We start from the raw sequence: 22,729 nt of genomic DNA, 5'->3' as shown, positions 1-22,729 counted from the left end.
GAGCAACCCTCTCACACCTTGACTAGGGATATGTTCATTTAGGGTGTGGAATCATAAATGAGTGTTGCGTACTAGAAAATAAAAGAAGTATGATGTTTTCAATAGCAAGAAAACAATATATGAGTATAGGTACTACAAGAAAAAAATAGCAAAAAAACAATATATATATTAGCCTGACTCATAAACGGACTAGTCGGACATGTGTCTTGAACAGCTTATATAGTGTCGTAAACAGTTTATATAATATTTTGAACAATTTTTTTAATTTACGCTTATTAACAGTTTTAGAGTGAAATATGATAGTGTATAAATGAAAAATGAGACTCATACTGCATGAAATGATTCTACAGAATGTTGCGGGAAACACTTACACTAGAATGTTGCATGAGCCATGAGTCCACTTTTGCTTTTGAAGATAGTGTGAGGGACTGATATTCTCATTTGGGAATATCAGGCACGTGTCTAACATAGCGGAAATACCATACCAACCTCATGCCCTCGTCCCCGAATCGCCTTGAGCTTAACTTGCATCATTAACTTATATACTTTAACTAACTACTGAGATTAGAAAGTATTTTTAATGCTCAACTCGCCTATCCCTATGTAGAACATTCTATCTCATGACATCACCTACCTTCTAGAAGCAATCATTACTAAAGTCATACTTACATATTCTATTACCGCAAAATACGAACCATTATAACCATATATATGTGCTTGTCAGTACACGTGTTGTATGGATCTCCACGTACAGCAGCTATAAATATCTCTTACATGAACTACGTCAAACCTGATTCTACTCTTCTCCTAGAAGTGAGAAATAGATATGTAGACAATTCGCCCAAAACAAACTCGGTCTTTCCCATCAAATATTCCCATCTCCTCCACCTAATCACAAGTTGTAAAGCTTATACTAAATAACTCCTTTAGAGATAGGATTCTAAATTAGTTAATCTAAAGAAAAAAGAATGTTGATCAAGAAAAGAATATTAGTAGCTTTTGTATAAAGAGAATCAGTTACCTTAACTTTTGAACGCTTTAACACGGCAGAGCCTTTTATTACAATTATCATTATCATCATGATTACCATAGTGATCATGAAGGCCTTATCCTCAGTACTGGGGTCAAGTTCCTTAGAATCCTTTACCACACTCAGCACCAATATCTACACAGCCTTTAATAAAGATTTGGCTGCTACAATGATCATGTAAAATGTGATCTCCATAGTGATCATGTAAAATGTGTAAAATGTGATGCACAATGTGTTTTCAATTTTTCATACTAAGTTTCAACGTACAAAACCCTAAATCTATGAAATCAAATTGAACTCTACAAGGTATTTGGGAATTCAATTCAGAAAGCCATTTAATTGTCACAAGATTACCTCGTTTCATCTAATAAATCCCGATACATAATGGCAAGTGGCCTAATAGCAACTAGCAAGACCTTTGGGAACTTGTGGTATTGGGTATTGCGTTCAAGCACATAAATTGGGTGGGGTATAGGAGTGGATGAAAGGGTAATCAGGATTCAGGAAAAGGATACGAAAACATCAAAAAGAAAAGAAAAAAAGAAACTACTAGTATACTCGACGCCGAAGGATTACAGAGTATTACTGTATTAGAGTATATGGGTCCATGTCATTTATGTTACTTTCCAGAGAATCCAATTCCTTTTTTTCACTGAGATGAGACAGTATATGTATGCTGTTTTCGGTCTTCTAGGTTCGTATATGATATGATATGATACTAAAAAAGAAGCATCTTGTCCTAAGTATCTCACATATATATATCTTTTGTATGTCCGCATATTTTGAAAAATTTAGATTTTTTTTAAAAAATTGGGACTACGGTTTTAGCTTTCGCTAACCCGCTTTTAATTTTCCAACAAATTGTTTTAATTAAGTTTTAAAAACCTTTTTTTTCAATTGGGGAGAGATCTTTGTTTTAATAAAAAATAATTCAAATTTTAATTAGATATGCTAGATTTTTCATTTAAAATGGTGGAGGAATTCCCATTTTAAAAAGAGAATGATTGGTTTAATTACAATGTGTTTTTTGTTTTAATAGGAAAGGAATTCGTTATAATGGGAAAATAATTCCTATATAAAAAAGATTCTCGGTTTTCAAATAGGAGAGAAATTTAGGAGATGTCATTGGAATTTTAATAGATTACCTAAAAATACCCCATGTGGAATCTTTTAAAAACATTTATATTTTTTTAAAAAATTGGGACTAATGTTTTTAGTCGCTAACTATTTTTAATTTTATAACAAATTGTTTTAAATTAAGTTTTAAAACCCGCTTTTTTAAATTGGAGAGAGATTATGTTTTAATAGGAGAATGATTCCCGTTTTAATTAAATACGGATAGATTTTCATTTAATTTTCAATAGGGGAGAAATTCTCATTTTAATAGGAGAAAGGATTCCCGCTTTAATTAAAAGTGTTAGAATTTGTTTTAATATGAGATTAATTCTCGAGTATATAATAGAAGAGATTTATCGTTTTTCAAATAGGAGAGAAATTCCTCGCTTTAATACTGAGATGACGTGGAATTTTAATAGCTGTTTTCGGTCTTGGGGGTTCGTATAATATTAAGATATATATAAATATATATATATATATATATATATATATATATATATATATATATATATATATATATATATATATGCAGTAGCCTAGTACGTGGCGGTCTTCAAATGCACACGAACTGCACGCTCAATTGGAGATGGTTAGGCTTGGTTTGGCCGGATTAGAACAAATAAAATGGGGATATATGGGCTATTAAAGGCAAATATAACACTCCAATCACAAAAATGTCATTTCAATGGGACTGCTAAAAGGATCTTAAATTTGGAAGGAGTAAAAAACTCAGCCAAAATTAAGACCTTCGTTAGCAGCTGTTATAATAAGTTCGGGAGACAGACAGCATAGTTTCAGCCATCCGTATGTTAAATTTCGACGGATGGCAGAAATTGTACTGTTCGTCAAAAAAAATTTCAAAAAATAATAGACGGACCGTATCATTTAGCACTTCAAAACAGACAACGCAATTAGATTGATTTTTTTATTTTGGGGAGCTAAATTTGGCTGGACAAACTAAAGAACCTATGTGGCACTTTTAGCAGCTCTCCATTGGACTTGATCTTAAAATCTGTAATAACTGACTATGTATAGGCATAGTTCTGGATTTCAGAATTATCGGAATTCCGATAAATTCAAAAACCGAAATCTAATAAATTTCGACTCTATTACATTCGGAATTTCAAATTTTTTCAAAATTTTGATTATTTCGACACTATATTTAGAATTTCAATTTTTTGAAAAACCGAAATTCCGAACGGAATTCCGGAGTTTCGTTCGGAATCACGAGCTATGTGTATAGGTTACTAAAAATTAGTGGTGGATACAGGTCACCATTAAACAAGAAACCCACTATCATACTCTTATTCATTATATAGGTTACCCAAATCATGCCACAAATTATTTGCAATTGTCACAGTACTACTACTCTTTGGTCTTTAGACATTATCAAGTTTAAGAGTCCAAAGTCCAAAAGAGTTTATAACTATTTAGGCTATGTTTAATAGAAGATGTGTAATTAGCGAATTTTGTCACCATTTATCAATGGCAAATTTGTCATGTGACAATTGCATATAATTTGTGGCAAATGTAAATTTGGCATTGTTTAATAAAATTGTGGCAAATATCATTTTGTGGGGGTTTTTTTGTTGTTGGCAAATTTGTGTACAAATTTGTCATGACAAATTTTACTCTTACATAGCTCTCTCCAAAGTAAATTTTGCCATCAAATAATCAAAATCATGACAAATCTAAAAAATATTTGTCATGGATAAAAAAACACATCAAACAGTGACAAACAAATGAATAGTATCATTTATTGGGCTATCAAGCATAGCCTTAGCACCACAAACTTTTTTTTATTTTTTCTTTAAATGGTATATATTTTTTTTCTCGCCTATTAGTACCGTGAACTTCCAATTTGATACATTTAGATACAATCTTACCAAAATGTATGTATCTCTGTCTTTAATTTCTAAATTGTCTCTCCATCTCTTAAATTACTATAATCATCTAACCGGTCCCAATATAGTGAATATGTGAATTTGATTGTGATTATATATTTTCTTCATCCAGCACCCCACATTCTTTTAGATAAAATATATTTTGGTTGGTGGTGGCGGGGGTGGAGGTGGTGATAGGGGTAGATGAAAAAGATACACTTAATTAGTTACAAATTATAAAAAATAAAATAAATAAGGGTATTTTGGTCATATAATGTATAAATATATCAAATTAGAAGTTCGTGCGAGAAAAGAAATTCGAATGCCATTTAGGAAAAAATAAAAATAAAAATTGTGGTACTAAATAGTTATAAACTCAAGTCTAATCAACTTGAAACCAATTTAAAAAATTTGGATTGTCTAACTTTCCTAACACAGTGAAAATACACCCAGTATAATACGCCAGTAGTATAAGTAGTGAAGTACTAGTACAGTAGTACTACACAATCGGTAATGATACAAGTGCAAAATACTAGTCCCAGATTGACAGAAAATGTGGGATGGATTTTTCTCAAATCTCAATGCGAGTATATAGTGTAAGATCCAACCCTATCACAATCCAACCAAGATATGACACGTGTGAGCTGATAAGTAGATGTACACTAGATCTTTCAATAAAGCTTGGTGACAGCATTGAATTTCTCAATAAATATATAGCAGTATAGCTTAGGTTGGTAGGCTTCAATGAAAGAAGAGCCTGTCTTTATTATGCTACAAATTTTGAAAAAGCAAAAAAACAATGAGTGATTCTTAAGTTCTTTTTTTTTTGCTGGAAAGTGATTCTTAAGTTCCTAGACCAGTCATTCTCTATAACACAAACAACCTAATCTTGCTTATATATAACTTCTCATCGAACTCATTGTTGTTCACTTTTTTGTCATTGTTTGTCAACAAAATGGTTGCCAAGAAACCAAGAATTGTGATAGTTGGTGCTGGAATGGCAGGTCTTGTAGCTGCTCATAAGCTCTACAAAGCTGCTACTTCCAAAGATGTTTTTGAGCTTTGTGTGGTAGAAGGTGGAAATAGAGTTGGTGGCAGAATTTGTACTTCTGAATTTGGTGGTAACCAAATTGAGATGGGTGCAACATGGATCCATGGCATAGGTGGAAGTCCAATTTATGGAATTGCTAAAAAAATTGGTGCGCTAGAGTCTGAGAAGCCATGGGAAAGAATGGATGGCTTCCCTGAAGATCCACTAACTGTCACGGAAGGAGGGGTTGACGTCGATCCATCGATTGTCAACCCTATTTCTACTCTTTATAAGAAGCTGATGGAGTTTGCCCAAGGGAAGTTGATTGAAGGAAGTGAGGACAATGAAGAATATGATTACTATAAAATTGCTGCCAAGGCTTTGAAGTCCTGTACTAGCAATGGTGGTCTAGAAGGCATCAGTATTGGTCATTTTCTTCGAAAAGGACTTGAAGCTTATTGGGATTGTGCTAATAAAGAGAGTGAGGTTTCTAATGGGAATGGTAATTGGAGCCGTAAATCACTCGAGGAAGCCGTATTTGTGATGAACGAGAACATTCAAAGGACTTATACCTCTGCTGGTGATCTTTCAACTCTTGATTTCAACGCGGAGCGCGAGTATCATCAGTTCCCAGACGAAGAGATTACCATTGCTAAGGGATACTCAAGTATTATTGAATTCATAGCGTCGATACTCCCAACTGGCTTGATCCAGTTGGGCAAAAAGGTTACCAAAATCAAGTGGCAGAACGATATTCATTCGACAGATATGCAGAGCTGTGGTGAACCCAGCCCTGTGCAGCTACATTTTGAGGATGGTTCAACCATGGTTGCTGATCATGTTATTGTTACTGTCTCATTGGGTGTTCTGAAAGCTGGAACTCAAGAAGACTCAGGTATGTTTAACCCCACTCTTCCTACGTTTAAGACCAAGGCCATTTCGAGGCTTGGATTCGGTGTAGTAAACAAGTTATTCCTGCAATTGGGTACTCCCACTGATCAAGAAGACAAGAATGATGCATTTCCATTCCTGCAAATGGCTTTCCAGCAATCTGGTTCAAAGACGAAACATCAAAATATACCATGGTGGATGAGGAGAACAGACTCATTGTGTCCAATTCATAGCAATTCTAGTGTACTACTCTCATGGTTTGTAGGAGAAGAAGCGCTTGAGCTAGAAAGTCTAGAAGACGAAGAAGTTGTCAATGGAGTATCCACGACAATCTCTAGTCTTTTGCAACGAAAACTTGACAATCCACACATTTTCAGCAATGGTAATGGGAATTCTGTGGAGAACTCTCATGTGTTCAATTTCACTAAATTACAAAAGAGTCAATGGGGATCCAATCCTTTGTTCAAGGGTTCTTACAGCTATGTGGCAGTTGGTTCAAGTGGTGATGATCTTGATTCAATGGCTAAACCATTACCAAGCATTAGCAAAGATGGTGTTCCACCACTTCAAATTCTATTTGCAGGGGAAGCAACACATAGGACACATTACTCTACCACTCATGGAGCTTACTTCAGTGGTATTAGAGAAGCCAATAGGCTTCTTCAACACTATCAGTGTGGTGGCTTGTCAGACTTATTGTATCATTAAGATAGTATAACTATTTTCACTCTCATTACTTCTAAAGTTTCTTCAGACACCCTTTTTCTGTTCTTTGAATGATCTCTACACAAGAAAAGTGGGCTGAGAGTGAATTGAAAAGGTAAGGTGAGAGATATATGAGTACATTGTCTAATGTACTTAATCAGTTAAAGCAGCTTTTTTTTTTCCATAGTTACTATTGCTTGACTGTTTCTTTGTTTTATTTAGTTTCTTTATGTTTTGATGTTCAAAGCAAACTGGTCTAGATATTAATGCTTTGGTGTTGTATATCAGAAAGAAACGTAAGATAAGTAAGCTTTGAATCTCATTTGAATCTCTCTCTAAGTTTCTTTTGTTTTGTTACTTTAACTTTGATTGACAGGATCCTATAAACCCGGCTTCTTTTAGCTTAGAATCTCATTCTTGAGTTCTTGCCCTGCACTTGTTGACTTTCCCTGTTCATGAGATTGTGTTTTATACCCAAAAGACAGTCCATGAATTGCTCACCAGTAGCTGGAATTCAAAAGCAAAATCATGTACCTACTATCAAAATATGTGGTCTCACCTAGTACCCCCTAACTAAGAACCTGAACCAATGATCCTTTCTATCTTTTTTGTTGGTTGGGATAGGTCCTCTTCCTGTCATGTGCAGATCTTGTTTGTAAGTCATACATAGTGATGGCCTGTCTAACTGGTTCCCTAGGCTAGATCTACCAATCTACCATTCCATGGGTCCCTTTCCAAGGATCAATTTATGAAACGTACTAAAATATCTAAGAACTATCCAAAACAATACTAGGAAATACAGTCTACATATTGACAATATTTTATAAACCTACAGTAAAACACGATATCAACGTCACGCTGGTCTGCACTAAAATGTCACAGAAATTCTATCACGATATTGTTGGATGTCCTACACTCCTGTCTCCTATTGATGCCTGATGATTTTCCTACATACTACATATTGGCTCCCAAAATATATTAGCAATGGTATCAAATGTCCTAGGAACCACTGTATTTGGGTTATCAATTTCGTGCAATCGAGTAACCAATCATCAATCAGATACTAAAATGGGATCAGATGGTTGTCATCAGAACCAACAATTATTGATCTAGTCCAAGGAGATTCATTAACTAGGGCCGTATGTCTTGATTGAAATACTGAGATTTATAATTACTTCAGCACAAATCACGTGAGTAAGGAGTAAAAGGACACTTTGGAGGAAGCTAGAATCTGAAATCTGCATTGTTCTTTAGCTTTCTTGTATCTACTTGGGCATTGGAGCAATGAGTAGTCAAATCACTAACCTGTTCATATAGACTCCATTATTGTTAGTTTTGCAGAGGCCCCCAAAAGTCTAAAATGGTCCACATGATGACTCAATTTTGCCCCGTCGTGGGCTTCAATCACACTTTGATGATTGTGCTGATCCCTAACCAATCTGGCACCATGTCAACAATTGATCATACACAAACAAATACACAACTCCATTTCGTACCCCACAACAACCACTGCTCTCCTTATTCAAACACAGTATTATTGCACTCCCTATTCCAAGAACATTATTACTCAAAGATCATTGTCGCCTCCTTGACTGCATATAATTCTTAGCTTTAGCTTTTTAACTCTCAACCTAAGTATGAACTTCTTAAGGTATTAAATAATGCAACAATTCGCACTTGATAGACCTATGTAGTATATACCATTTATGTGGTGAGTTTCCTTGTATTCAGGTCTTAGGTTTCCAGTTATCCACAAGCTTAACTACGTACTTACCATACATACAAGGAGCTTTACAGATTTCCAACCAAAACATCTCTGACTTCACCAGATGAAAGTAAATTCTTCAAAGTCTCCCTGTGGAATCTCCTCTTCCCCTATTCTATGACATTGTTCATATAAGATTACTCGACTGACAACAAAAGAACTCCTGAATCATTTTGTAGTAACTCATGTAGATCTAATCCAAACTTCCAAGCACCTGAGCCCTGAGCTGACTATAATGTAGTCAGCACAGAAGAATCCACTAATGACGAGTACCAATGACTGTTTACTCTACTTCTTGGGTGTGCCCTTAGATGAGCGTGTACAAATCTTATAAAAATTAACAAAACATATAATGACTCTAAACACTGACCACAATGTTTGGGGCACTGTGTTTATGGAAAAAACGAATATCAAACTTGCCACGACCTATGAGATGGGATCTACAAATCCTCTGCTCCTGTTCGAAAGTTATAAGAATTATTTGTTTCTTCTTGTCTCAAGTCTTGATAAGTGTATACTTTTATCACTAACAAGATCCAAACAAAGTTGATTACGCATAGAATTAATTCTTCTTGTAATTAAATCCTTTTCAGTCGTCTTCGATGGGCAACAACTCATTAAAAATCTAATTTATTGTACCAGTCACTGTATCACGATGCAGTCATTTGTTAAAATAAGTGTACTATCAAATACCGTATAATATTGTATTTTGTTTACGCAAAGTGTTTGAAAGTTAGTTGGCTGTTCTAATCAGGTCAATTCATAAACATGTTAAACAACAATGACAGGTACCTGACGTGCTGCTTCTAACAAACTTGCAGATTCTCTATTATGCGTAAAGAATGCAACTTTTTTTTGTCCTAGTAACAAAAACGGTGCTGCGCCATTGGAGGACAGCCCAGTGTTCCACATTTTCTATTTCGTAATACCCTGTCTCTACACCAATTTGTCCTTATAGATTGAAAGTGAAGCACATAAACGTGTCAAGAGACCTTCAAGACAGACAGACAGACAAACAAACACAGAGAGAGAACAAAAGACAGGGTATAAATAATTATTTTCAATAAGCCTCCAACAATCATCTAATTAGCACAACAAATACTGTCAATTTTTATTTTATTTTTGGTAATCGATTGGTGGTTGGAATCAGTCCTGAGCATGGAGGCCACCACCTAGGCCCGTCAGGAACAAGTCCTGTGCGATCGGGAACAAATCCCAGAAATTCCCCACTTGACCAGGCTCGAACTCACCTCATGGGGTAGATACACACCAACGCCTTCCTGAACCAGTTAGGCTAACCAGTTGAGTTGTTACTGTCAAATTTTTTCTCCAAGATGGATGCGAAGGGAATTCAGTGCTTCCCGAAATCAAGATACTAATTTATCAGTTCCTTTCAAAATTCTCAACCTCTCTTTTATAGGGGAAATGAAATTCACTACGCTGAATAAACTTGGAAGACATACAGTGGTATCTCCAAACAAACAGACTACATCTGGCAAACATCAGAGAATCCTCCTACGTTAAAAGAACAACTTGTGTTTATATCTGACTAATTTCGGTAATCCAACTAATATTACATACCTACTACACATATGTAGGTCTTCCTTAATCTGTTTCGCAACCATAAGGGCCTCCATTTCCCAAAGACATTGCCTGAGATGGACAGCCCGACTTTTAAATAAGTGGGGAAGGCAACATTATTACTGTCCTATGTGCAAAAGTTACTGGCAGAATTTAAAAGAGGATTAGAAGTTCTGCATATCCACTACAATACAACAGACTTCCTCTCGATTTAGTAGCTAATCTCTTCCAAAAGCCGGCTACATTTTAGCAAAACATCATATGGCCACTGGATGGAGCCCTTGGCTCTGTACTCCTCTGCTGCAGCTCATCCTCATTATCTCGATTTAAGTTTATTTTTATACTTTCTATATCTCACACACACACATATCAAACACACCACTTTTAAATATTTTACAGTTACCTGAATCTTTTTAAAACACACACATCTTATCATCTATTAATTTCCACATATTATCAATGAAACACATCCTTGCAGATATATAATAGACGAGCCTGTTATATACTCCACCACCAAAAGTGGATTTATAAGATGAATTGAGGGCAGGTTTTTTTGTGAAGATAGTCTTCTCTTAATGGAAAATCTCCCTACAAAAAATCAACCCAAACGAAAATGTTTAACCTTGTCAAAAGTTGTTTTGCAATTTGAAAAATCTGGACCATTAGATAATTTTATAAATTTATAACATTGTAAGCTAATTTTGATATCTCTAGACATCTTCAAATATGCTAATTTTTTCTAAAGATGATCTATATTGTGGGTTCTCCAAAAATCAGTTTATAATTCATTGTTTCTCATGGTGGAGTTTTTTGGGAATTCGTATAAATGGAGTTCAAATAACGGGCATGTCTCATGGCCAATAAAGCATCAATGCATCACCTTACAAAGTACATCTTATAAACTGAACTTTTTCTAGCATATCCTTAACTCTTTCCACTTAAATACTTCTTTAAATGGATGTGTCTTATCTTTCGACTCATTTTATATACTTTTTGTTTTGGTAAACGACTCATTATATATTTGATTCTTACTTTCTTAGTAATCAGACGTACAAATGTTAACACATGCTAACATGAGTCTGACCTACTCCATGGGTTGAACAAATGCATTTGACAAGTATCTATTACACTTCGCGATGCGCTTGTTACATTCTTATTTGGTGCTAAAAAAATAAAAATAAAAATAAAAATAAAAATGAGGGAGCAGTTTCGTAATTTAGACAAAATATAGAGACTACTATATAATTTAGCATAAAGTATAGGGACGGTTCAATAATTAACACAAAGAATAGGGTCTTTTATGTAATTTACGTAAAGCATGGGGGCTGTAATTTATTAACATAAATAATAGAGACTGTTTTGTAATTTACGTAAAGCGTAAGGGCTGTTTCATAAATTAAAATAGTTAGATGATAGTTTCGTAATTCGTTGATAACGTAGGGGCAATATGCTAAATCAAAGGAGAGCCATCTAAATTTTACCAGTCAAATGCCAATTGTACCCTCTCATCAGTTGTATTATTATATACTTCCTTTTCAACAAATATTGTAATAATCAAAACTGAACAGGGATATAATGGGAAAAGACTACTATTTATCGAACCAAACCCTTTAAAGTAGTTAGATTAGATTGTATGTTATTTTCTCATTATTAACAAATTGTAAAATCATAATCCTAATTCTGGTTTCAGTCATTAATATCATCTAGGAAATCTCAAGAGTGTTTTTAATTATCAAGAAATTGGTCCCAAGCCCCATTTTCGAGTGAAAATCACTCTCAAAACCAGTGATTTTTTTTAATCACTCGCAAGGACACATTTCGGATGAAAATAACCAATTTTCGAATGAAAATAAATGACCTGGATTTGAAATAAATATTTTCCAATTTTACCATTTTGTCGTTTTGCTATGAAAAATGAGTGTTAATACCTTATGATGATGTATGAACAATGATTGTTTATAGCTCATGTTAAGAAATAAACAATGATTATTCATACTCCAATAGGTGTTCTTACTTATCATACATTATGTTGAGGTAAGAACATTGATTGTTCATACCCCAAATAGATATGAACAATGATTGTTCATAGCTCATGTTGAGGTATAAATAATGATTGATCATACTCCAAATAAGTATGAATAATGATTGTTTATTGTTCATACTCCAATAACTGTTCTTATTGAGCATACATTATGTTGAGGTATGAACATTGATTGTTTATACCCCAAATATGTATGAACAATGATTGTTTATAGCTCATGTTGAGGTATAAACAGTGATTGTTCATATTCCAATAGGTGTTTTTACTGATCATATATTATGTTGAAGTATGAACAGTGATTGTTCATACCTATTTGTAAGAACAGTAATTGTTCATACCCCAAATAGGTGTGAACAATCAACTATAATTGTTCATATGAATAATGAGTGTTCATAACTCATGTTAAAGTATGAACAGTGATTGTTCATACCCCAAATAAGTATGAACTATATACACCGGTCATTTCAGTTGGGCCGGGATGTTTATTATTTCATTCCAAGAATAAACTTGACCTTTCACCTACCCGAGCCGTTTTTAATTTCGCGGCAAGAGTATACTTGACCTTTCATCTACCCGGTCCTTATGAGTGATTAAAAAAAAATATGTTCTCTAGAATTATTTTTTCCCCCGATCTATCCCAAAGAGTCACTTTATGTTCAATTATTTTGACGACAATCAAATTTGTACGTGAAGTTCAAATAAGAAAAGCCAAAAACAACAACAACAACAACAACAACAACAACAACAACAACAAATTATTTTAAGCACACAACTAGCCTGTACTTCTATGAGACTCCATCCTTTATTTGTTTGGGATCTCAACACTCGTACCAACAGTTAAAACTAGGGGAAGTGGAAGGCGGGCAAGTAAGAAAATTGGCTGAGCATAGTTGGTAAGCAAATTCGTGGCTGAATAAACTGTATATTGTTCGCTCTACTATAATCCGATTATGCACATTATTGAATAACTTATAACTCTATTTACTAAAGCTATTACGTTTTGCAATTTAAACAAATTCATATATCTTTAAGTCATAGTCTAACCACTGCTTGGCAACCAGCTTCCACACATGACAACTCAGTATGTTTAGCCTCTTCTTTCCTATAATTTTTTTTTTGTAGACGACTGCGCATTCACAAGTGAAAAGTACCGTACAGAGTTACAGGAACGAAGGTGGCAAACAAGGGACAAACTTTTAACCATGTAACATCTATGAAATAATATGGTTTTGATTTGCTAAATCGAAGACTTAAGAAAAGTTCTGGCCAATGTACACGTATTAAAATAAAGCTATAATAGCCAAAATAAGCTATAATGGTCAATAATATTTCTTTCTCGAAAAGAAGTGTTGTAAAGTTGAGTAGGGAACAAAACTTTTTCAACCTTTGTCTTCTTTTTCATGTAGTTGATAGTAATCTTTGGTTTCAAAGAAAAGAACATTCAATTTAACTAAGTTATCACATGGGAATCAAAACGCTACTTTCATGAAGGACCTCTAATCAGAATAATCAACTAGTGCTTAGCAACAACAAATGGATAATCAACAAAAGGTCGCCAGATCTCAAATCATATTCATAAAGTTCTAGACATTGATGCTTTTTGGCCTTCTAAATTAAAACAATAAAAAAACTAAACAACACTCATGATTCTAAATACAATCTTGGACCTAAAAAAAAGAAAGTATTCCAAATGTGGAGTATTTTTCGGGTATAGTAAATAAACTCATAGCTCAATGGAGTTATTTAGATGATATTTTCTTAGATGCTGTAAAACCTAAGAAAGAAACCCCATACAAATCTAACATTTAGGAAATTAAGAAAGTAACAGAGACAAGCACAATCTCTACCTAAATGGAGAAAGGTAAAGAATAATACTAGTGTAACATGTATACGAAATGCAAAGTATAACCTAACAACCTCAAACTACTTCTGACAATCTAAAGAGAGGAGAAGTTTGTCAATCTGAGACGTACACAACACAGTCCACAATATACAACCAATATCACCATCTCCATGGACTCAAATCTGACTGTAATAAACTGGCAATAATGCCAACACTAAGCTAATTACACATTTAGATTCTACCTAGCAGTGAAACCGCAGACCAAGTTTATAACTAGAAAAACAAGAGAGAACTATATGTTCTTTTTGTTATATGGTATTTATTACGGTTCATCCGTTCATGACTGGTTTAGATGTAAATATATGTTTCAAGTGTGACAATGCTATCTAGTAACATACAATTATCCCTCTCTGGTCATTCCGACCCCAACTTCCCGAGATGGTTGCTGAATGCAAGACTAAAACCAAATTAAGTTCTGCCAAATCCGAATGTGGTACATTCCTTCAGGTCATAGGTGTTTTCTTAAAGATGGAATCACCATGAAGCTAAATGGATCACTATTCCCCCCCCCCCCCCAACACACACACACCACCCCACAAAACAATGTGCAAAAGATCAAAACAACTGTCCTTAACAGTGCTCAGACAGAACGTTGTTTCTTCCTATCTTCCAGCAATAGCTTGCGAAGTGAAGCTAGAGCAGAGGTCTATTTAATTAACTAGTCACAAGGTTGTCCATGAGATGAAATAATCTGGATTCCATGAATATGTTCAGAGTTTTAATAGCCATTCCAAAAGGGTTTTGGTATATAACAGTTATAGAAATGAGACCAAGCATGATCAAACTAGTGGCTTCCTTCAATATCATTGTTTTGTTAAGAGTAGGAATTACAACTTTTTCAAAAACAATCCCTCAGCATTTGTGGGGTTGATTTTTTTTTCTAAATATATTCCATCGAAATCATTACTTTCAGTCCTAAAAAAAGTAAAATGTATCAAAGAATGTAACACAGATCATCACATATCAAGATCTACTTTCGGAAAGAACCACTACCAAGAAAAACCCAAATATTAGGTCACCAAATATCAAGATCTATACATAGACTAATGGCCTTGACTCTATTTTATCCCCTAGTCATCCTGCCTACGGATCAATTCAAACAAGTAGGTGAACATTCAGGCTAAATCAAGGTGAATTTTGTCTCCTTTATAATGAGCATCAGTTTTCAAAGAGATTATATTTACTAGAAATTATAAGACAAGCAGTATAAGAAAGATGGCAACAAGAATCAACTACAGTAAATTGTTATAAAAATGTTTATCTGTTACTAACTAAAAATCCTGATCAACATGGTATACATGTGTCTAGATTAAAAGCTATCCTACTAACCTTTCTTTCCTTCTTTCTTCTCCCTTTTTCTCATTTTCCCTTGCATGTTTAGTTTCTCCTAAGGTAATCAATATAATGAAGTGTTGTGATTACCAAAAGAAAAATGCTCCCAGAGTAAAAACAGGAAACAAAGAGGTAGAGGTATCAGCATAGGTGTTCAAGACAAGCCAAAGGATGATATGCCAAAAACTTCAGGTCGGATGTACATACTATTTGGAGTTAATCCCTGCAACATGTATTAGTCCGCAAAGGACATGATCATTAGCTCATGCATGATCTCAACTTTCCATTTTTTTGCCTGCAAAGTTAACATTAAAGACATGTCAGAAACTGCGACAAAAATAAAGGGGCAGCTGCTACCTGTATATACTATATAGCATCTACCAGAACGAGTCTTTCTTCTCTCGAGCTAATAACTCCTCAAATGAGATTTCACTGTCCATGTTCTTTGTCAACTGATCTGAACTGGCCTTCAGCTCCATGCGAGCACCAACTTCAAGCATCTTCAATTAGATAGTAAAAAAAAATAAAGTTACAGCTCTGGAAAATCATGATTAAGGAAGAATCAAAATCTTAGATTTTAGAATAATAAACCAAACACCAGACCGTTTAGCGATAACAATAGTCAATGTCAATAAAATATGTATGTAACAACTGCAACTAAAGATGCAGCGGCTAGGGGTGTGGCTAGGCATCCTTAGTTGCGAGGTGCTAGAGGTGTGAGCCTAGGAAGCCTATGCGTGCTTTTGACAGCAAATTCTGTAACACATAAACAACATTACTTTCAAGTGACTAAGTCAATTGATGGGTTGCACACATTTCAAAGGAAAATTTAGACCAAATTCAGAAATTGTACCACAAATGTACTAAGGTCCATAGAACAGAGCACACTACTTTTTTAAAAGGGATGCAGGGTCTATCAAGAGGATTGCACACAACTAACAACACTTGGCAACGTAGACAGCGTATATACTTGAGGACGCCTCATATCAAACCATGTTAACTACCAGCTTGCTCACAAAAGGCCAAGTATTTAGAAAGAGAGACGACTATGTATATGAAAGTGAACACTTGGCAGTAAAGAACATGCACGAGAACACTATATATACTTTTTTGTATGCAGGTGATAGCTTAAGCTGCTGCTGGAGCCGATTATAAATGTTTGCATCCTCCTCTAACCTCTTCTGTTCTGCCTCCAGCTTGTGTAGCTGCAAATAGAGCAATAAACCATCTGAGGTGATATAGAAGTCAAGTCGACAGTATTTCACCATTCTATAGCAATATATATACCTGTTGGCTAAGGCGGTCAAACGAAGACCTGTGTGCCTTCAGTAGTAAAGCCTTAGTTATTGTGAACTTACGTTTGATGGCCTCCGACCTGTTGGCAAAGGTGAAACTAATTCAGGTTGTATTTAGATTGAACTTCAGGTCAAATTACACAAGGAAACTAAAACTAATGAGTTTGTTTTTAGGAGGGTAGATTTTGCTATTCAGAAGGGACTAGTGGCGCAACTTGTAGCGTGCTTGTTACCTCCCCCATTGTAATTTATTTATATATCAATAAAATATTAATTAGTTAAAAAAAAAAAAAAAAGTGAGATACATACTTATGCTGTAAATCATTTCTGGCCTCAACCAAACAATTCACAAACTCACCAACCTGCAATAGGATATCAAGTCTTAATTTAATTTCTTTCAAGTAACATAGTATTTTAAATATAAATCTATTGCAAGTTTCACCCTGATGCATACTCCCAAAATAACTAAAACCATTAGCTATTGTATGTTTCCATTCTATACATACTCTAGCCCTATGGCAAGACATCGGCCTTTCAATATTGACTACAAGAAAGTGGAACAACAATGAGATTGGCAAAAAATCATAATATTGGATGTTCAAGGACATGAAAGTATAGAAGAAATATAATTACATGATTTAGAAAGAGAGTCAGAAATGAGCTTATTACAGGAAACTAATATAAACCAGAGTTAATAAGATATTAATTGAGCCTGAATGGGTAGACCAATTGACCTGGCCGGCCCTGGGTTTGCTCCCTAGAGGTCCTAGGTTCAATTCTTCTCTCGGGTTGTTTACCCGATGCACATGGTTTACAGACTATTGCGTGCATCACCCCACCACCACTTTGCAGGTGCCAACTAGCAAAGTTGGTAAAACCTTTGGGTGATACCAAAGGTCTGGGGCTCGAACCCCGTCAGCATCAAAGAGTTACTGATCTCATTTAAAACAGGCTTGCCAATAAAATAAAATAAAAAATAAGATATTTAACCAATGAGAGATGGAACCATTATTTTCCTGTTAAAGTAAGCACCAAATAAATATAAAGTTCAAAAGGAAGTTCACCGGTATACTTACGAAACATTAAAAGATAGTGTATATAACAAGATTGAAGTAGCCAACACCGAACATTAAGAATAAGGCTACTCGATTGATTCAGATAGCAATAGCCTGGTAAAGAAATTTGTGAGCTTGCTTAAGGACCTGGCAAGACCACTAGAATATCTTCTATGGAACTACTGTTGCAAAGCCAAAGATCCAACCAAGTGTGTTCCTAACAACTTGTCTAGGTAAACGCAATAAAAACATCATTAACTTTTGTCGTTGTCTTTTTATTATCTTACATGACAATATTTCCTATCTGCTTCATTTGTATAAGACTATAAGGCTACAAGCAGTGCCTATTCCATGTTTTATGGGAGACATGGCTAGAGAGTAATCTCAGACATTTTGACAGATTCCTAAACAAGTAAACATCCATGGAATCATTCCTTTGATGCAGGACGTGGATAGACTTACAGAGGAGCCTGCTTTTTATGCATTCTCATCGATATCTTGGTCATGCAGACTGTATTTCTCTACATTCGTTGTAACGTTGTGTTTCCTCTCCTCTAATTTTCTTTTAACTGGAAAACATAATTAATCTCTTCCTTGAGCAGTTAAAATTAGTTCCAAATCACTACATAGACCATGAAAAATCTCACCCTATACTTTTCTAATTGCTTCTGTGTCTGTACTCTGTAGAGACAGGAAGTATGAATATCCATTTAAGGTAACCAATACTTCAGCACACCGAATCAAAAGTCTGAACTCAGTTCCAATTCACAAAATTTCAAAACAAATTTAACAAATTTCCTTTCTTAAATATGTTAGATCTATTTGGTCCCTGTCTCCTTGATAGTCCTTTATCCAAAGGACCCGAGGGAGGTCTCTCCCCCTCTCCCACATCTCTCCTTAATCTTATGTCGGTCCTCACCACTTTGTGGTATCCTAGTAACTAGTGCTTCTTATTTTATTTTATTTTTCTGAAAACAATACGACCAAGAAATATATCGTTTTAAATGCTTTTGACTTATTTCATGAAAATTTTCAAACAGTAGGAAAAATAAATAAAAATTGTGTATATACTAGTAAACTACAAAGCAGTGAGCATAAATGAAGAAGTGAGTTGTTGTTTTCTTCGAGAAGAGAGAAGAAGATGTGAGATGACAAACTCAACAAAATGCTGAGAATTCTTAGCGTGAATTATGACGTGTTGAAAAGGAGGTGTCGGACTGAAAGGGTTTAGTTGACTTCATTGTCATGTATTCAACCACCATTACCTATTTCTCCGGCGTTGCTATTGAAGCTTTTCTCTTGGTGGGAGAAAGAGAACTGGATAACTGAGAAGATGAGAGCAAAATGGGACAGACATGACGGATACTACGATTTTTTGGGGGGCATTGTGTTTTTAAACCCCTCCCTTAAGCCAAAAGTTTGCTCCACTCAAGAACCACTGATATTGGATGTCTTAACCAAATAAGCATCGTAACAACCATTTGGACTAACTTCAAAAGTGGTTACCCAGTGGCAGTCTTTTTTCTCTTGGTGAAATAAATAATTCAGAGAGAGAGAGAGCAGAAGAATAACAAGTGCTGACCAAATCTCAGGTAAGGTTTTTCTCTGTCTGTGGTATCTATGTCCTCCAATTCCTTAAGTGGCTACCTCCCTTAGCTTTTGGCTTTATAAATATATAACTGTTCCACTTTGATTTTGTTACTTAGGTTAATGACTGTTTCCAATCAAATAATCACCAAATCCTCAAATGAGAAGGTCAATTATTAATTTAATATTAGTACGCACAATGAGACTGGTTTTCTTGAAGCCTTCATTTCTAATTTACCGTTTAAGTCTCTCAAACGAAGATCGGAACCCTATCTTGGAGCTCCTTTCTAATTGACTACATAAGGTGTCTCTTAAATGAGGATCAAAACACTATCCTCCCATACTGTCTTCATTTAAAAACCAGTTCAACTCACGTATACAGACTCATCTAGGTAATTGGATTAAGTGCTTGCCTAGCAGAGTGTCAATTCTTCTCCTTCGGACATCTAAGAATATTCATATCCTTTGAGAAACATGGCACATTTGAGGTGACATGAAATCTTTTGACTCCCCCTGAAACATACCAAAGAGACTAGTTCATGGGGTAATTACATGTGTTTAAACACCCAACGCTAGGTATTTTGTATCACAAAAGTTCTCATCTAACAGCAAAGACCAAACATCAAAACAATCTACATAACCCGCCAAAGAGGTGCCTATGTCCCATTGGCCCCATATATAACCTGAAAGTAGATTTGTGTACGTCACTAGCAGTTTTCTTCTTAGAACTTAAATCACAACTTTATAACCCTTACAATAACTAAATTCGCCTAGCCTAAATATTAACAATTTAAAACTCCTAATTGCCAAATACTACAAGTAGGAAAAATAAAGTTATACCTGAACCATAGTTAATCCCTTGGAACCGTTAGACTTAACAAGCTGATCATACTGCTGCTTAATCTTCCTCTGAGTCGCGCTCGAAGAAGAAGAAGTAAACGGATACAAACAATCCAAACAATGCTTATGTTGTAAATCCGTTACACATCTCTCAATACTCACTATCTCTTCTCCACACTTGTTCTTCTTCCCCCTCTTCTTCTTCTTCTTCTTCTTCTTCTTTTTCCCACTCTCCTCTTCTCCCACTAATAATAAATCACCACCCACATCCTTATTTAACTCATTACTAACGTTCCCTTTCTCTTTCTCATCATCACAATGTGAAAGTAAAGAAGCCAAGTTAGTATTAGAGTTAGCAATATGTAAAAACAAAGAAAGGGGTTTGTTATTATGTTGTAACTTATCTATAGTTGAAGATATAGACAATTTAATGGTTGAAAAAGAGACATGGGCGGCGGCATTTTCTTCATCAGTTTTCTTCAGTTTTTTGTATAAAGAAATGGAAAGAAAAGATAATAAGAGAATGGAGAATATGAGAAAGAGTATGGGTACTAGTAGTGGCATGTGTTGTTGTTCTTGAATGGGTAAAATAATGAGTATCTCTTTGACATGAAAGGAGTTCATTGAACAAGGAAGGACAAGGAACAAAAAAAGATTGTTTCTTTGTTTTCAAGCCTATCTTATTTTAGAGTGAAGTGTGCGTGTGTATTTAAGGGTTAAAGACTCAATAACGACAAAATTAAAGTGAGACATATCAGTTTTTTTAATAGGTTTTTGTTTTGTACACTTTTTATTTTTTAATTTAATTCGTATGACGTGTGACAAGTGAGATTAGACATTTACTAGATTTTTGACCCGAGATCTATTAAATATTTCCGAGATCTATTAAATATTTTTTGTGATGAAAAGGCTTTACAAAATGTCTCACACAAATTTTCAAATCAGAATATATTTTGATTGAAAATAAATCGAAATACGTTAATGAGCAGCGATTATGGTGCATAAGTGTTTGGAAACTAAGGGATCAAATTGAGATAGTATCTTCACTTTGTAGTTTAGGATATTAATCCGTAATTTTTCAAATAGAATTATCTTAAACTTCGATCTAGCCAGTATAATAGTTTTTCTTAGATTTATAGTGATTTATCAATGAAAATCATCACCGCTCGGCTTACGTACTAATGTGTACAAATCACTAAAATATCTATCAAATCACTAAAACAGATTGATTGTTTCCATATCTTCAAAGAATACACGTACTACTCCCACTTGAAAATATTTATCACATGAACGTGTTCTACGATGAATTAATGAATACAAAAAAAATTCTCTTTCAAGAAAATGCATTCACCTACTTAGAATACTATCCCAAGTATTTTCTCTTTTTCTAAGTGATTGTTTATATACATGCAAAATATACTTATTCAATTCCAACATGAATAACATAGAAGATCATGTCGTTTTATGTCTATCGTCAATGTGAACATGTCAAAGTCTTAACGTAAGATTGGGTGGGTAAAATGAGTAATGATCATTAATTTTCAGATTTGAACAATCTAATAATCAAATGGATGGAAGAAGAGTGTGACTTTCAAATAACATTCCCTTTCCAAACTTGAAGCTTCTAACACACACCTTGAACTTACAATAAAATGCTCAAATATTCCATCTTATTTCACCTTTTTCTTTATTTCTTATAGTATATTTATATATTCTCAATGTTTCTGTAAGCACATTGCAAAACAAAGTTCAGATGAAGAAATAGTACCACAAAGTTCTTCCAATATTGCACTAATGTTGAAAGGGTTAAGTTTGATAGTATCAATAAAGTGTCACAAAAATAAGTATAATAATAATTAAGACAAACACTCTTCACTCTTTTGGACCAAATAATTATCATCCATCAATTATCAGTAGAATACTCGTAAGAATTTTTAAGTTTCAATATAATTTACTTTAAAATATAATTATTAAAATTCCTACAACCAAAAAATATTTAGGTGGCTCTCTTTACAACCAAAGTTTGTTGTGTATCGAATAAATGTTGTTGAGCTATTGTAAGTTCAACTATAGTTCCATCGCTTTGAAATGCTAATCACAATGCAAATTCAATAATAGGTTTCTTATGCAATACCAAGAGTAGCTCGTATAGGACATCATATTATTATACAACTTGGCAAGATCCTACTCCATGATGATATGAACATTCTATAAGCATCCACACCCATTTATGAAGTTAGAGAGGTGAAACATACTTGGCAGGATCCTACTCCATGATATGGACATTCTATAAGTATCATGACCCATATCTTTTAGCATTATCACATCTTCCTACACTCAGAATGAGTACAAATTTTGAAAACTTATTTTTAGCACTATCCCATTTTCCTCCACTCGGGAAAAAAATGAACAAAACTTAGGAAACCAAAGATAGTCGCCTCGATTAGTTAATTTAATCATCGCTCCTGAATGAAGTGATTCACTTACAGTATCTTGTATTTGTTATAAGAGTCAGTTCCAATTTATGTTTCAGGAGCTGAAATGAAATGTAAGAAGGTTGTATGTATTCAGTTCAAAGAAAGTCAATGTTGTTTATAAATGAAATTAGTTAAGTACATATACTTGAGGTTTTGCTTACCAATTGGGCCCTAAAAGAAATCGTCCCCAGTGCCAAA

At 34.5% G+C, this 22,729-nt stretch overlaps 2 protein-coding genes across 6 annotated transcripts; one reads left to right on the top strand and one right to left on the bottom strand.

Annotated features, from left to right (window-relative positions):
* Positions 1-4,729: 4,729 nt before the first annotated feature.
* PAO5 (polyamine oxidase 5) lies at positions 4,730-6,977 on the top strand. The gene has a single exon (XM_086564067.1). The coding sequence runs from the start codon at positions 4,985-4,987 to the stop codon at positions 6,656-6,658; it is 1,674 nt and encodes a 557-aa protein (XP_086420193.1). The 5' UTR covers positions 4,730-4,984; the 3' UTR covers positions 6,659-6,977.
* Positions 6,978-15,169: 8,192 nt separating this feature from the next.
* On the bottom strand, positions 15,170-20,746 carry LOC147495415 (CA-responsive protein). Of its 5 annotated transcripts, XR_015197492.1 has the most exons (8): positions 20,459-20,736; positions 20,055-20,374; positions 16,882-16,934; positions 16,565-16,652; positions 16,384-16,482; positions 15,659-15,777; positions 15,485-15,572; positions 15,170-15,332 (listed from the first exon to the last, which is right to left on the bottom strand). XR_015197492.1 is itself a non-coding variant. In XM_086564066.1 (7 exons), the coding sequence occupies exons 1-7, from the start codon at positions 20,676-20,678 to the stop codon at positions 15,536-15,538; spliced, it is 936 nt and encodes a 311-aa protein (XP_086420192.1). In that variant the 5' UTR covers positions 20,679-20,746; the 3' UTR covers positions 15,170-15,535. The 5 variants fall into 5 exon arrangements, 2 of the variants coding, with proteins under 2 accessions (XP_086420192.1, XP_086420191.1); XR_015197490.1 differs by having other exon boundaries at positions 15,170-15,380; positions 20,055-20,745; XR_015197491.1 differs by having other exon boundaries at positions 20,055-20,745.
* Between the last annotated feature and the right edge of the window lie 1,983 nt (positions 20,747-22,729).

This window comes from Coptis chinensis, chromosome 6 (genome assembly GCF_015680905.1).
Source record: "Coptis chinensis isolate HL-2020 chromosome 6, ASM1568090v1, whole genome shotgun sequence".
NCBI classification, from domain to species: Eukaryota; Viridiplantae; Streptophyta; class Magnoliopsida; order Ranunculales; family Ranunculaceae; genus Coptis; species Coptis chinensis.
This window is presented reverse-complemented; position numbering and strand designations above follow the sequence as displayed.

Bases quoted from the DNA above. Each gene is read 5' to 3' on its own strand.
- PAO5 (XM_086564067.1), top strand. From the start codon at position 4,985: ATGGTTGCCAAGAAACCAAGAATTGTGATAGTTGGTGCTGGAATGGCA.
- LOC147495415 (XM_086564065.1), bottom strand. From the start codon at position 20,678: ATGAACTCCTTTCATGTCAAAGAGATACTCATTATTTTACCCATTCAA. The intron at 16,483-16,564 runs GTATATATATTG...CTCTATTTGCAG, and splicing joins TTGACCGCCTTAGCCAACAG to CTACACAAGCTGGAGGCAGA. The intron at 15,573-15,658 runs GTAGATGCTATA...TTAACTTTGCAG, and splicing joins GAGAAGAAAGACTCGTTCTG to GCAAAAAAATGGAAAGTTGA.